The sequence below is a fragment of the Pantherophis guttatus genome, chromosome 5 (assembly GCF_059756535.1).
Source record: "Pantherophis guttatus breed Tessera chromosome 5, ASM5975653v1, whole genome shotgun sequence".
In the NCBI taxonomy this organism is placed as follows: domain Eukaryota; kingdom Metazoa; phylum Chordata; class Lepidosauria; order Squamata; family Colubridae; genus Pantherophis; species Pantherophis guttatus.
Window position 1 is genome coordinate 16,517,507 of NC_142067.1, and position 15,159 is coordinate 16,532,665.

The window sequence follows — 15,159 nt, forward strand, 5'->3', positions numbered from 1 at the left end:
TTTTACTGGCTGTGCTGATATGATGTATTCAATAAACATGTTTTTTGAGGAATTTAATCTAACTTCAGAGTTCTGAATTTTGCGGATGTTACTCGGAACGCTGACAATTTCCTTCCTAGGGCTGAGAAGGATTGACTCAAGGGATTCCAGCTGTCTTTTATGACCAAGGCCTGGTTTCTAGCCTACAGGTCATCCTTCACTTACAACCACACCAGGGATGAAATTCAGCCGGTTCCTACCGGATCGCGCGATATGGTAGGCTGACTGCGCGAAGCCCTGCCCACCCACGCGGACATCATGACATCCCTTTTTTGCACCGTTTTTCAGCCTCTGCGCATGCACAGAAGGCTTTGCACATGTGCAGATGCCGGCGTGCACAAGCAAAGCGAGTGAACTGTTGTAACTCAAAGATTACCTGTACCGCTTCATAGTGCTTTACAGCCCTCTCTAAGCGGTTTACAGAGTCAGCATATTGCCCTCAACAATCTGGGTCCTCATTTTACCTACCTCGGTAGGATGGAAGGCTGAGTCAACCTTGAGCTAGTCATGATCGAATTGCTGGCAGTGGGCAGAGTTAGCGTGCAATGTTGCATTCTTACCACTGCACCACCATGGCTACTTGATATGAGTAGATAATGACTTTTATCAGTTTTCCTTCATAGTTCTTTAAAAATCAGATACTGTTCAGCCTGAAGATATAGTTATATTCCATGAGAATTCCACCAACAGCAAGTCAATCAATAGCTTTGGGATGTCAATAACACCTATAGGACATCTAGTCATATTTTTTCCTCTGTGATCTACCTCTTCTCTCTAGGATATTATTCACTGATTTAATCATTTATTTTCTAAAGCACTTTGTCTTTCCTCTGGAGACTAATGATACGGGGGGAAAGTAGGATTCTCTTTTATATGCTATTTTAAAATAGAATTTTACTCATAACTGAGATCAATGTTAATAATATTAACTACTAAAAGAAATATTTACAAGCCCCAAAACATGGCAGGTTTACGAATCTTAGTTAAAACAAATCAGACAAATATCTGAATCAAATACAATAAAATCAGTAAAATCAGGTGCTGTTATTCAGTCATATCAATGTTCATTAGAACTTGTCTTTACCTTTCAATGTTCAAATGATTTAAATCTCATATCCTTGCAGCATGTCGATTATGTTAGTTGTTAATAAAAAAGGACAATGTTACTGCTATTCATAGCATCAAAATAGAAGATATAAGAACATAACCTCAGACCTTACAATCCAGAACTTACAATCTAAAATTCAAACCATAATTAAATGAAGAATAAATGAAGATTGATCAGTATAAACAAAGTAAGAATTTGCAGTTATTTCATTTGGGTGTGCTTAGCTTTATTACTAAAATTAATAAAAGATAATATGGAACACCTTACATAAATTTATGTTGAGGAACGTTAAACTTGGAGATTGGAGTTTTGGCTTGCCCATTACATTTTCTGTATGGCTTTTCCATGATGTTCAATTGATTGTTGCTAATGGTGGTGATATTGATTATAAGTATTATATGGAAGTTTTCGTTGTTTCTTTTTAAAGCCAAAAGCTAGCTAAATACGACCAATAATAAGGAAGTTCATTTAATTGAGATTAAGTGGATAAATGTGAAAGATTAAGAACAAATGAACCCATGTTATAATTTAAAAGCATTACACCATTAAACTGTGCTTTTGTAATCATCTCTGCCTTATTTTTTAAAAATAATAATATCACTGGAGAAAAGCCAAGAAAATGTTTTAGGATTGTTATTATTATTTTGACAAAATAATTTTAATTTTGGATGAGACAACGAACAACAATCCAACAATCGCTTTTCTTCCATGCCCTGGAAGTTGGGGGAAAAAAGGAATTTTTTGTATAAGTGCCATATACAATTTATGTGCGTACACACACACGAATATGCCTGTTGAGGAACAGGTAAAGATGATACAGTGTGAAGTCTGTTTTTTTCTCACTTTCCCTGGTGGTCAATTTGCAACACAGAAAGAAATGAATGTGTGATTTTTCAGTCTTTCTCCTCTGTTTCCAATCTTGAAAAGTTTATTGGAAAGTTATTGTGTCTATCCAAAATTATATGGGTCACTTGATCAATCCAGAAACTGGTGACTATGGACTATAAGAATAGTGTTTCACCTATCTACAAGCAAGCCATTCTTTAAAAAAAAAATCTGTGTGTTTGTTTGTGTGATATGTGTTTGTGTTTGGAGAGGTAGAGGTAGAGGTAGAGGTAGAGGTAGAGGTAGAGGTAGAGGTAGATAGATAGATAGATAGATAGATAGATAGATAGATAGATAGATAGATAGATAGATAGATAGATAGATAGATGAGGTGGTATTCAGCAGGTTCTGACCAGTTCTGGAGAACCAGTAGCGGAAATTTTGAGTAGTTCGGAGAACCGGTAAATACCACCTCTGACTGGTCCCGCCCCCATCTATTCTCTGCCTCCCGAGTCCCAGCTGATCAGGAGGAAATGGGGATTTTGCAGTAACATTCCCCTGGGGTGGGGAGGGAATGGAGATTTTACAGTATTCTTCCCCTGCCACACCCACCAAGCCACGCCCACAGAACCGGTAATAAAAAAAAATGAATCCCACCACTGAGAGAGAGGGGGAGGGAGGGAGGGAGGGACAGAGAGACAGAGAGACAGAGACAGAGACAGGGAGAGAGAGATCCTGAGCTCTTTGTCCATGTATTAAATTCTTACCTCCCAACTTTAAATTTGTCTAGAAAATCTTACTCTTCCTGGCCTTGTTTAATTTTCTATCCCAAAATAGGGAAGAAAAACAAGACATTGCTCATTTCAATACAGGTAGCCCTTGACTTAAAACAGTTCGTTCAGTGATCGTTCAAAGTTACAACGGAGAGTAAAAAAATTGACTTATGACTGTTTTCACACTTAATGATCGTTACAGCATCCCCATGGTCACGTGATCAAAATTCAGAATCAAAATTAACAACTATGGCAAGGAAGATCATCAACATTCACTAAACAAATGTCTCACTTAGCAACAGAAATTTTGGGCTTAATTGTGGGCATAAATCAAGGACTACCTGCATGCAGTAATTGAACAATTAGTCCCAAACGATTTGAGTTTTGGGGGGGGGGGAATCTCAGCCAGATTGTACCAGACAGAGAAAATGTTGCTGTTTTCGGCTTTAAAAATCATTAAAAGAAAGCGTGCTTTCCTGGAGGTGCTAGTTAGGATTAATAATCGACAAAATGGACTGCTCAGATTTCAAGCTAGCAAATCAGACTGATTTATTTACTTACTTGTAGTCTGAGGCATAGGCTTCAGAAGACAGTTTGGGTAATCGTAAAACATATAATACTTCAGAAACAAGCTAACCCAGACATTTTAAGAAAGCAGCACGATTGTTATGTTAAACAGAGGCCAGCGATTCCAAACAGTACTAAAAAAGAAGCCAGAATTTTGATAAATACATAATAAACCATTTCAAAAGACAATCAACAACTTCATATTAAAGGGACAATCTATAGTAACGATGTTTAAAATCTGCTCTGGATTTTGTAATATCTCAGTCTTCAGGTTTTAATGGAAAGGAGGACTATCTATAACCCAAAAGCCATTTAGAAGAAAATCCAGTCTCTTGTGTCCAATATCCAAATCAACCTTGCAAGAGCAGAATTACAGTTTGGGAAGGAACCACGGAGGCCTTCCATTTCAACCCGCTGTGCAGGGCCAGAATCGAAATTAGAACACCACACAAAATACAATTTCTACTTAGAGATATTTCCTCGATATTTATTTATTGTATTTATTTATTGGTTCGATTTATATGCCGCCCTTCTCCGGAGACTCAGGGCGGCTTACAATGCGTTAAGCAATAGCCTTCATACTTTTGTATATACCTGCTTAGTAGGGCTTTCGCCCCTCCCTAAGTGGTGTTCTTTTTTATACAAAGTCAGCTTATTGCCCCCACAATCTGGGTCCTCATTTTACCTACCTCGAAAGGATGGAAGACTGAGTCAACCTTGAGCCTGGTGAGATTTGAACTTGCAGTAATTGCAGGCAGCTGGTGCTACTTAACAGCACTTTAGTCTGCTGCGCCACCAAGGCTCTTCCTCAATAGATCACACTCATAGACAACTTTTACCGTTAGGAACTTTCCTTGCGGTCAACAGGAATCTGCCTTTTGTCTTTGATTTGAGCTCCTAAAGTCTGGAATTATAGAGAACAAAGCTTCTTAGATGAGAAGCGAAATGTCTTCAAATAAAAACCAGAAAGTTTTCCAAGTTGACACTTGGAAAAGCGTCAGTTGCCAAGCACCTGAATTCTGATTATGTGACTGTGGAGATGCTGCAATGTTGTAAGTCTGAAAAATGGTCATATGTCAGTGACGTTCTAACTTCGACGACTACCTGTACTAGATTTTATTTTCCGAGAATTTATTTCTTCTGCAGTCAAAACAAGATCATCCATGAACAAGGAAGTGTCATGTCAGTATGTGCCCAGAAGACCTGCAGCATTATTTAAATATGTAAAAAGAACTTGGAAGGGAAAATATTCCAAAATCTAATGAAAACTGAGCATGCTTAATAGTCTGAGTAGGCTTAATCAGTTTGGAGAGGGGATGAGAACCAATGGAGGAAAATGAATTTTATTTATTTATTTATTTTTTGCAAGATGGCTGGCCAGCACTTGAACATAGGCCTTCTAACAGAGCAGGAAATAAGAGTATGAATCCAGCAAATAAACACCTGCATTTATTGTAGATTCGATTTGTTTATAACGACTATCATTCCGATGTATAAAGCTTCTCCTTTTAAACTGGAAATGCAATGACTTCTAATTTAATTGCAATTAATTTTGATTTTTAAAATTGATTAAACACTTTCTTCAGCTAAACCTACCCACCCACCCACATAAAACTTGAGTTTATGATACAGGCCAGCACATCGACTGAATATATCTTCAAGACCTTTGAGTTTTTCACCAGTTATGTGTTTGCTAATACAGGTTAAGTTCCAATGGAATAGGCAGATCAATATGCCGCCTTTCAGTTTTGCGTGATAGTTTTCATGCACTGTAATATATAATGGGGTCAATGCCTGTTACAGGATCAGGGGCATCCGAAGCAGGACAGGTGGGAGGAAAAGATAATACATGGAGGATGATGTCATCCTCCATGTCATTGTTATGAGCCTGGTGGTGCAGTGGACTAAACTGCTGCTGTTAAAGTAGTATTTAGCTGCCAGCTGCCTGCAATTACTGCGAGTTCACTTCTCACCAGGCTCAAGGTTGACTCAGCCTTCCATCCTTTCGAGGTAGGTAAAATGAGGACCCGGTTTGTGGGGGCAATAAGCTGACTTTTTATAAAAATAGAACACCGCTTAGGGGGGGCCAAAAGCCCTACTAAGCAGGTATATACAAAAGTATGAAGGCTATTGCTTAAAAGCATTGTAAGCCGCCCTGAGTCTCCGGAGAAGGGCGGCATATAAATCAAACTAATAATAAATCACCCAAGTAGTATGTAAAACACACTTGCATTCCATGCCAGGTTTGGGAGCTGCCCAGAGTTGGTTATGGGTGGCCTTATAAATGTAATAAATTAAATAAATAAATTAAACAAATAAATAAACAAACAAAATTATGCAAGTCATAATTACAGGTTTTGCATGGTATCATCCCAATCTATGATACATGCCACTGGGTGGGACTTTTGTGCAAAGCAAATGGTACTGCAGCACGTACAGTAGACCCTGACTTACAACCACAACCGAGCCCCAAATTTCTGTTGTTAGGCAAAACATTTGTTAAGTGAGTTTTACCCCATTTTACGACTTTGCTTGCCACAGTTGTTAGCAATAGCACTTAGACTTATATATTGCTTCACAGTGCTTCACAGCCCTCGCTAAGCGGTTTACAGAGTCAGCCTCTTGCCCCCCCCCAATAATCTGGGTCCTCATTTTACCCACCTGGGAAGGATGGAAGGCTGAGTCACCCTTGAGCCTGGTGAGATTCGATCTGCCAAACTGCAGGCAGCTAGCAGTCAGCAGGAGTAGCCTGCAGTTCTGCATTCTAACTGCTGCGCCACCGCAGCTCTTAACTGTTAAGTGAAACACTGCAGCTGTTCAGTTAGTAACATAGTTGCTAAGTGAATCTGGTTTCCCCATTGACTCTGCTTGCCAGAAGATCACAAAAGGGGATCACATGATTCCAGGATGCTGTAACCATCATAAATACGAGTCAGTTGCCAAGTGTCTGAATTCTGATCAGGTGAAGTCTGGGGATACTGCAACAGTCGTAAGTGTGAAAAATGGTCCTAAATCACTTTTTTCAGGGCTGTTGTAACTTTGAATGGTCATTAAATGAACTGTTGTAGACTAGACTAGACTAGACTAGATTAGACTAGAGACGAATAGAATAGAATAGAATAGAATAGAATAGAATAGAATAGAATAGAATAGAATAGAATAGAATAGAATAGAATAGAATAGAATAGAATAGAATAGAATCAGAGTTGGAAGGAACCTTGGAGGTCTTCTAGTCCAACCCCCTGCTTGGGCAGGAAACCCTACACCACTTCAGACAAATGGTTAACCAACATCTTCTTAAAAACTACCAGTGTTGGAGCATTTACAACTTCTGCAGGCAAGTTGTTCCACTGATTAATTGTTCTAACTGTCAGGAAATTTCTCCTTTGTTCTAAGTTGCTTCTCTCCTTGATTAGTTTCCACCCACTGCTTCCTGTCCTGCCCTCAGGTGCTTTGGAGAATAGCTTGATTCCCTCTTCTTTGTGGCAGCCCCTGAGATATCGGAACACTGCTATCATGTCTCCCCTAGTCCTTCTTTTCATTAAACTAGATTTAGCCAGTTCCTGCAACCGTTCATGATATGCTTTAGCCTTCAGTCCCCTAATCATCTTTGTTGCTCTTCTCTGCACTCTTTCTAGAGTCTCCATATCTTTTTAACATCATGGCGACAAAAACTGGATGCAGTATTCCAAGGGTGGCCTTACCAAGGCATTATAAAGTGGTATTAACACTTCATGTGATCTTGATTCTATCCCTCTGTTTAGGTAGCCTAGAATTGTGTTGGCTTTTTTGGCAACTACTGCACACTGCTGGCTCATATTTAAATGGTTGTCCACTAAGACTCCAAGATCCCTCTCACAATTACTACTATTGAGCAAGGTACCACATATACTGTACCTGTGCATTTGGTTTTTCTTGCCTAAATGTAGAACCTTACTTTTTCCACCATTGAATTTCATTTTGTTTGAAAGTGCCCAAGTAAATTGAATCTATCAAGATTCAAGTGAATCACAAGAACTAAGAGTTAGAGACAACAGAATGGGTCATCGAGCAAGACCTAAAGGGTTCATCTAGCCCAAGTATTCTGATCTTGTTAAGTGGTGCCTTTAATTCAGGAGATATTTGTGGATCTTGCTCCATGAATCAAAAGTTTCCAAGTGCCAAGGACAAACAGTTTTTGATAAGATACTGTTGAACTCTGATGAAAAACTAAAGAATAGAATAGAATAGAATAGAATAAAATAGAATAGAATAGAATAGAATAGAATAGAATAGAATAGAATAGAATAGAATAGAATAGAATAGAATAGAATAGAATAGAATAGAATAGAATTCTTTATTGGCCAAGTGTGATTGGACACACAAGAATTTGTCTTGATGCATACGCTCTCAGTGTACATTAAAAGAAAAGATACATTCGTCATGAATCATAAGGTACAACACTTAATGATAATCATAGGGTACAAATAAGCAATCAGGAAACAATATGCTTTTTGCTTTGCTTTTTTTTGCTTTTTTAATTTATATGCCGCCCTTTTCCGGAGACACAGGGTGGCTTACAATGCGTTAAGCAGTAGCCTTCATACTTTTGTATATTAATACAAAGTCAGCTTATTGCCCCCACAATCTGGGTCCTCATTTTACCTACCTTTGAAAGGATGGAAGGCTGAGTCAACCTTGAGCCTGGTGAGATTTGAACTTGCAGTAATTGCAAGCAGCAGATGTTAATAACAGTGCTTTAGTCCACTGTACTACAGGATCAATATCAATATAAATCGCAAGGATAGAAGAAACAAAGTTACAGTCATGCAGTCATAAGTGGAAGGAGACGGGTGGTGGGAATGATGAGAAGATTAATATTACTGCAGACTTAGTAAATAGTTTGATAGTGTTGAGGGAATTATTTGTTTAGCAGAGTGATGGCATTTGGGAAAAAACTGTTCTTGTGTCCTGTTGAGAAGGTATATAACTTCTTACTAAATTTAAAAATGGAGGATGAACAAATAAAAGACACAGTGGTATAATGGGGGGAAAAAACCTTTGGCTATAACATAGAGCTAAAGAAATGGCAAAATTTATGGGAAAGGAACTACAGATTAACAATGGCAATTTCTTATAAAGAAAATTTATATAAAACGTTTTATAGATGGCATTTACCACCTGCTAGGTTAGCTAAAATGTTTAAAAATATGTCTAGCAAATGTTGGAAATGTAATAAAAATAAATGGGCACATTTTATCGTATGTGGTAGACCTGTGTTAAAGCAAAAAAAAATTGGGGCAAAAATACACAGATGACTTGAAAAGATAATAGAGAAACAAGTAGATTTTAAACCTGAACTGTTTTTATTGGGGATAATGTGAGGAAATATTTGATTTAAGAAGTATGTATTTAATATTAGATGTCTTAACAGCAGCAAGGATTATCTCTGCACAATATTGGAAAAATGAAGAAATACTGCAAGAGATAATTAAGAAGATACTAAAATGTACAGAAATGGATAGTCTTACACTGAAAATCAAACAGAAAGAAGACAGAGAATATTATCAAACATGGAACTTATTTTATCAGTGATTGGGGGAAAAAGGGTGGAGATTAAGAATGGAAATTGTATTGCTAATCAAATACCCAGACAACATGAAGTTTATTAAGCACTAAGAAATGTAATCAATAGAAAATCAATAAAATTTATATTTAAAAAAGTTTCCAAGTGCCTACCTCCAAGGATCATGCCAGCTTGACAGCACTTCCTCAAGCGACATGCAGGGCAGTTCTTTCGACGAATCTTATCCACTATGCAGTCATTCCGTCCTGCACATAGATAATTATGTTGACCTGCAAGAAAGAAAGAAAGAAAAATGCAGTGCAATGAAGTTATCTGAAGCACAGCTTTAAGAGATGCTCAGAACTGCAGAATCATCCACCCAAGAGGAACAACTCCTGAATCCCATCAATTTGAAGAGGAAACAAGCCCCATACGCACATACTTTGCTCTCCCACCAAATCAATGAGACGCAAAGCTAGCTAAATGCAAACTTATTCAGGACACAACTTGTACCATAGAAAAGATGCCACAATGGCTGTAATATATAAAAGATTCAGATTAACCGAGTGGGAAGGGAACTTGTAGGTTATCTAGTCTACCACCCCCCCAAGCAGGAAACCCTACACCATTTCAGTCCAGTCTCTTCTTGAAAGCTTCCAGTGATGAAGCTCCCACAACTTCTGAAGGCAACTTCTGTTCCATTAGTTGATTGTTCTCACTGTCAGAAAATTTCTCTTTATTTCCAGGTTGAATCTCTCTTTGATCAGCTTCGATCCATTATTCCTTGTCTTGGGAAATAGCTTGATCCCCTCCTCTCTCTGGTAGCCCCTCAAATATTGGAACACCGCTGTCATGTCTCCCCTGGTCCTTCTCTTCACTAGACTAGCCATGCCCATTTCCTGCAACCGTTCATTATATGCTTTAGCTTCCAGTCGCTTAATCATCTTGGTTGCTCTTCTCTGCACTCACTCTTTCTAGAGTCTCAACATCTTTTTTTATAACGTGGTGACCAAAACTGGATGCAGTATTCTAGGTGTGGTCTTCTAACTAAGGATTTCTAGAGTGGTATTAATACCTCAGATAAAGGTAGAGGTGTCCCTGCAGGTTTTAATGTGCTAATCATTCCCAATTTTAGGGGGCTGGTGCTCATCTCCATATCTGTAAGCCATTGAGTCAGCACTGTCCAAAGACAAATCCGTGGTCATGTGGCCAGCATGACATCACACTGCAGCACAGAGCGTACAGTGAAATATGGAAGACTGTTACCTTCTGACTAAAGTGGTACCTATGTATCTACTTGCCTTTTTACATGCTTTTGAACTACTAGGTTGGCAAGAGCTGAGGCAAGTGATGGGAGCTCGTGATAGGACTCGAACTGTCAGAGCCTAGACGTCTCCTGCATATATTAAGCCAGTGAGCCACCGCATCCCCTTGGCTGTAATATATATATACAGAGAAGTAAATCCTGTTGAACCATCTCTACTGGCCTTTAGAAAAGCACTAAAAATGTGGTTCTTTCCTTGGGTATTAGGACCAATGTGGTTGCATCTGGATGGATGTACTATAAATTTGAAATCATACAGATGAAAGTGTAATAAAAAAAAATATTAGAATGCACTGAGATGGATAGATTAACACTCAGAATAAAGGAGAAGGAAGAAACAGAATATTTTTTGACATGGGATTCATTTTACCAATGGTTAGTTAACAGAAACAGAAGTCAGAACTCAAAAGTTTAAGAGAATGATTAACTATACATGGAAGGTTTATTAGTATGGATGCAAATACTATTATTATTAAGTGACTATTATCAATGCTATGAATAATATTGTGATTACTATTGTTATTTTTCAAAACTAACTGTACCCAGACAACACAGTTGTCGATACTGAGTTTTTATTTTTACTAAAGAAAAATGTAAAAATGTATAAATAAAATATATTTTAAAAAATATATTTGGCTGCTTATTAAATTTAGTGGTTGTTTTTAACACTGTTGTTTACTTGTGGGCTGACTTTATGCTGCCCCAAGTGACAATTGCTCCAATTGGGCAAAGAAAAGACAAATGGCAGCGGTTCCAGAGCGTGTTTGCTTCTGTATTGGCAGGCCAGGAGAACTGGACATTTGAGACTAGTTCTGCTGTTACACCATCAAAAAAGCCAGCATGAAATGAAAATGAAATGAAAATAGAAAAGGGAAAAGATAAGCAACTTATCAGTACAGTACAGTGGCTCAGTCTAAGTGCTCTCCCCTAATTCAGCCAAGCTTTCAGACAGAATAAGGACTCCAGCTCTAATCAGAACAGATGCAGAGACATCTTCACTATATGATAGATAGATAGATAGATAGATAGATAGATAGATAGATAGATAGATAGATAGATAGATAGATAGATAGATAGATAGATAGATAGATAGAGAGAGAGAGATAGAGAGAGAGAGATAGATAGATAGATAGATAGATAGATAGATAGATAGATAGATAGATAGATAGATAGATAGATAGATAGATAGATAGATAGATAGATAGATAGATAGATAGATAGAGGTAGATAGATAGAATTCTTTATTGGCCAAGTGTGATGGGACACACAAGGAATTTGTCTTTGGTGCATATACTCTCAGTGTACATAAAAAGAGAAGATACATTTGTCAAGAATCATAAGGTACAACACTTAATGATAGTCATAGGGTACAAATAAGCAATTGAATCATACTAGGAAACAATATAAATTGTAAGGATACAGCAACAAGTTACAGTCATACAGTCATAAGTGGGAAGAGATGGGTGATAGGAACGATGAGAAGATTAATAGTAATAGTAAAGCAGACTTAGTGAATAGTTTGACAGTGTTGAGGGAATTATTTGTTTAGCAGAGTGATGGCGTTTGGGAAACAACTGTTCTTGTGTCTAGTTATTCTGGTGTGCAGTGCTCTATAGCAGTGGTCCCCAACCTTTTTATCGCCGCGGCCCGCTGAGCGCGCGCAGGGGTGGGGGCACGGCCCAGGAGCTTTTGCGCACGGCCCATTGCGCACGGCCCAGGAGCTTTTGCGCACGGCCCAGGAGCCTTTGCGCTGCAGCGTTCATGTCCCCCGGCTGCTGTGCGGCCCGGTGCCAGGTACTCCACGGCCCGGCACTGGTCCGTGGACCGGGGGTTGGGGACCATTGCTCTATAGCGTTGTTTTGAGGGTTGGAGTTGAAACAGTTTATGTCCAGGATGTGAGGGGTCTGTAAATATTTTCACAGCCTTCTTTTTGACTCGTGCAGTATACAGGTCCTCAATGGAAGGCAGGTTGGTAGCCATTGTTTTTTCTGCAGTTCTAATTATCCTCTGGAGTCTGTGTCTGTCTTGTTGGGTTGCAGAACCAAACCAGACAGTCATAGAGGTGCAGATGACAGACTCAATAATTCCTCCGTAGAATATTTACTGGAATATTATTCTGCACACCAGATTGTCATTAAGAGAAAAAGCAATAACACCCATTTTAAAATACAGCCTGAAATCAATGTAACTCAATTTCATTTTCATCCTTTTAGAACCTTTTGCAGGTGGACAAGATGAACAGCCTATAAAATGGCCTTCATCCAAAATGAATGGCCGTAATGACTTCAAGAACCGCAGAGCATATTTATTCTGGCACGATAACAAGTATTAAGATCATTTGTTATTTAATCTCCCTTTGACTATTCCTTCCTTCTCATCATTAATTAAATATATCTTGGAAATAACTTCATTATCTACCGTGGTACTTCTCTGTTTTAGTGGGAAGTTTAATGCAAGAAATACTTGAATACTTGGAGGCTAAGTGCATGGCCACTTAGCAGTCACATTTTGCTGGGTTCTTTTTTTCTTCCTTGCTTTGGGTCGTATTAAATAGGAACAAACCAATCTGTTCCTGCTTAACATGACTCAACAGATGGAAGACCTAGCATCTTATGGACTTTAACAATGCGAGGGTCACCATGACATTACAAGTGAGTTATTATGATCAGTCAGTTGTTATTGGTGAACTGTTTGGTTGTAGACATGAACTACAAATATATATTTTATAACAGATGCTTTGCTCCAAAAAATATGCTCAAGCATAAATTTTGTACCTTTCAATACAGTGCCTTATTAGAGGCAGGAAAAGACAGTTTTCACCTTTGAGTTGTCAGTATTTTAAAGTCTTACTATGGAATTAGGAAACCTAGGTTCAAATTTCCATTCAAAATCCATTCAAACCTAGGTTCCAAATTCCCATTTAGTACTTTTCAACAGTGGGTTTGAGCATCAGAATAACAGAGTTGGAAGGGACCTTAGAGGTCTTCTAGTCCAACCCCTTGCTCAAGCAGGAGACCAAGCCCTTCCTAATGCAACAATCATAATAACATTGATATTTCTAGACAGAATGTAACTGGTTGGAGGTGTAGACCACCAGTTTGGAAAAAAGACAGTAATAAGAAATACTATGATTAATGAGGCTCCTTCTCAAAGAAACCTGAGTCCTCTGTCCATTATAATGTTTCAAAAGCACCACCATTCAATTCTCCAAGGGCTGTTTATAGTCAACAACTGAAACCTCATATAGCATTGACTTTTGTCAGCCCATGAATTAAACTCAACCAGTTTCAACAGCCTATGATACACAAAGAAACAAATGGGTTAGTACTACCATTTAGCTAGGCTTGTTTATAAATTATCCTTCTCCAGCAGATTATTTACATCTATGTTCATTTGAAATTTTCTTAATCAAAACTGAAAGCAAGTGAAAAACATTCTGCATCTCATTTTCTTCACCCACCCAAAGCAAGCAACAGCCTATCCCACAATATGTTGTTTTTTATGTGTTGTGTACATGTCTTTGAGTCAATGTTGACTCCTGGAGACTGATAGTCCCTGCAGTTTTCTGGAATTTTCAGAAATTGTTTGTTATTGCCTTCTTCTTCCCAGACCTAAGAGTGAGTGACTCATCCAAGTGACTATTCCAAACCCAGCTGGTTTTGTGACAGGATTAGAAATGACAGTCTCCTGAATCTTAAGATGTTACTAGAGTCTGCCAATTCAGACTGCAAATGGGGTATCAAATGTTTCCCCTCAGAGGAGTGTATTTGGACTATGACAACATTACTGCCATTTTGACACACACACCCATGGACACCACTGGTTTCTCTGCATTGTGAGATGTGAGATAATAGATAGATATAAGTAGATAGATGATAGATGATAAGAGATAGATAGATATATAGATAGATGATAGATAGATGATAGATAGATAGATAGATAGATAGATAGATAGATAGATAGATAGATGATAGATACATACAGATAGAGAGATAGAGATAGATAGATATAGAGAAAATGATAGATAGATGATAGATATAGATGATATATATAGCGATAGATAGATAGATAGATAGATAGATAGATAGATAGATAGATAGATAGATAGATAGAGACAGATAAAACAGAGACAGATGCTGTACACAGAAAGAGAAAGAGAGACTTTCATAAGCATAGCAGTAATCTGCAATGGCAGGGTTCTAATTCATCTTTCTCAGACAAAATCATTTTGAATGGAGGAACAAATGAACATAAAAGAGCTCCAAATTATCTGGTATCTTAGTATCTCCAATTACATTAGGTCCTGATAATAGGCATTTCTCCCTAAAGTGTGATCACCACTTCCCATCTATGAAGGACTAACTGCAATCTTGTCCTCAGTTTCATCAAGAATCTCTTTATTCAACACATTTTTTTTTCTCCATCAACAATTGTATAAAGGAAATAATATCTTTATAGTATCTTTTGCTGGGAAGAAGGAGAAAAGAGGGAGGGAGGGAGGGAGGGAGGGAGGGAGGGAGGAAGGAAGGAAGGAAGGAAGGAAGGAAGGAAGGAAGGAAGGAAGGAAGGAAGGAAGGAAGGAAGGAAGGAAGGAAATAAATTCCCAACATACAAACATCAATCAAGTATAAAAATGGGTTATTTTCCCATAAAGAAATCTTTTCCATACAAAATACACAGCATTTTTTTTTATGGTCTTTAAACACCTGAAGGCTTTTTAGAAAAGAAAACCAGTTTGCTGGGGTTACAGCAGTAAATATTGCAGTTGTTTCATATACTGCATAATCATGTCAGCTATATTTTTCACTGTTGAATTTGTTAAGGTTGCCAAACAAAGACTTCTTGGCCAATTCATAACAATTGAAAACCCACATTTCACATAAAATCTATGAAACAAGCTGTCATTGAGGAAATGCAATTATTGATCAGCATTGTGGTGGCAGAGGTGGGGTTGAATTCAACACTGCACATCTTAACC

General features: G+C 38.1%; 1 protein-coding gene across 1 annotated transcript in view; it reads right to left on the reverse strand.

Moving 5' to 3' along the window:
• PGR (progesterone receptor) overlaps window positions 1-15,159 on the reverse strand; it is a 103,603-nt gene that overhangs the window by 52,405 nt on the left and 36,039 nt on the right. The window contains exon 3 of the mRNA XM_034408924.3: window positions 9,031-9,147. Within this exon, the coding sequence (XP_034264815.2) occupies window positions 9,031-9,147 (117 nt within the window). The remainder of the gene's footprint in view (window positions 1-9,030; window positions 9,148-15,159) is intronic.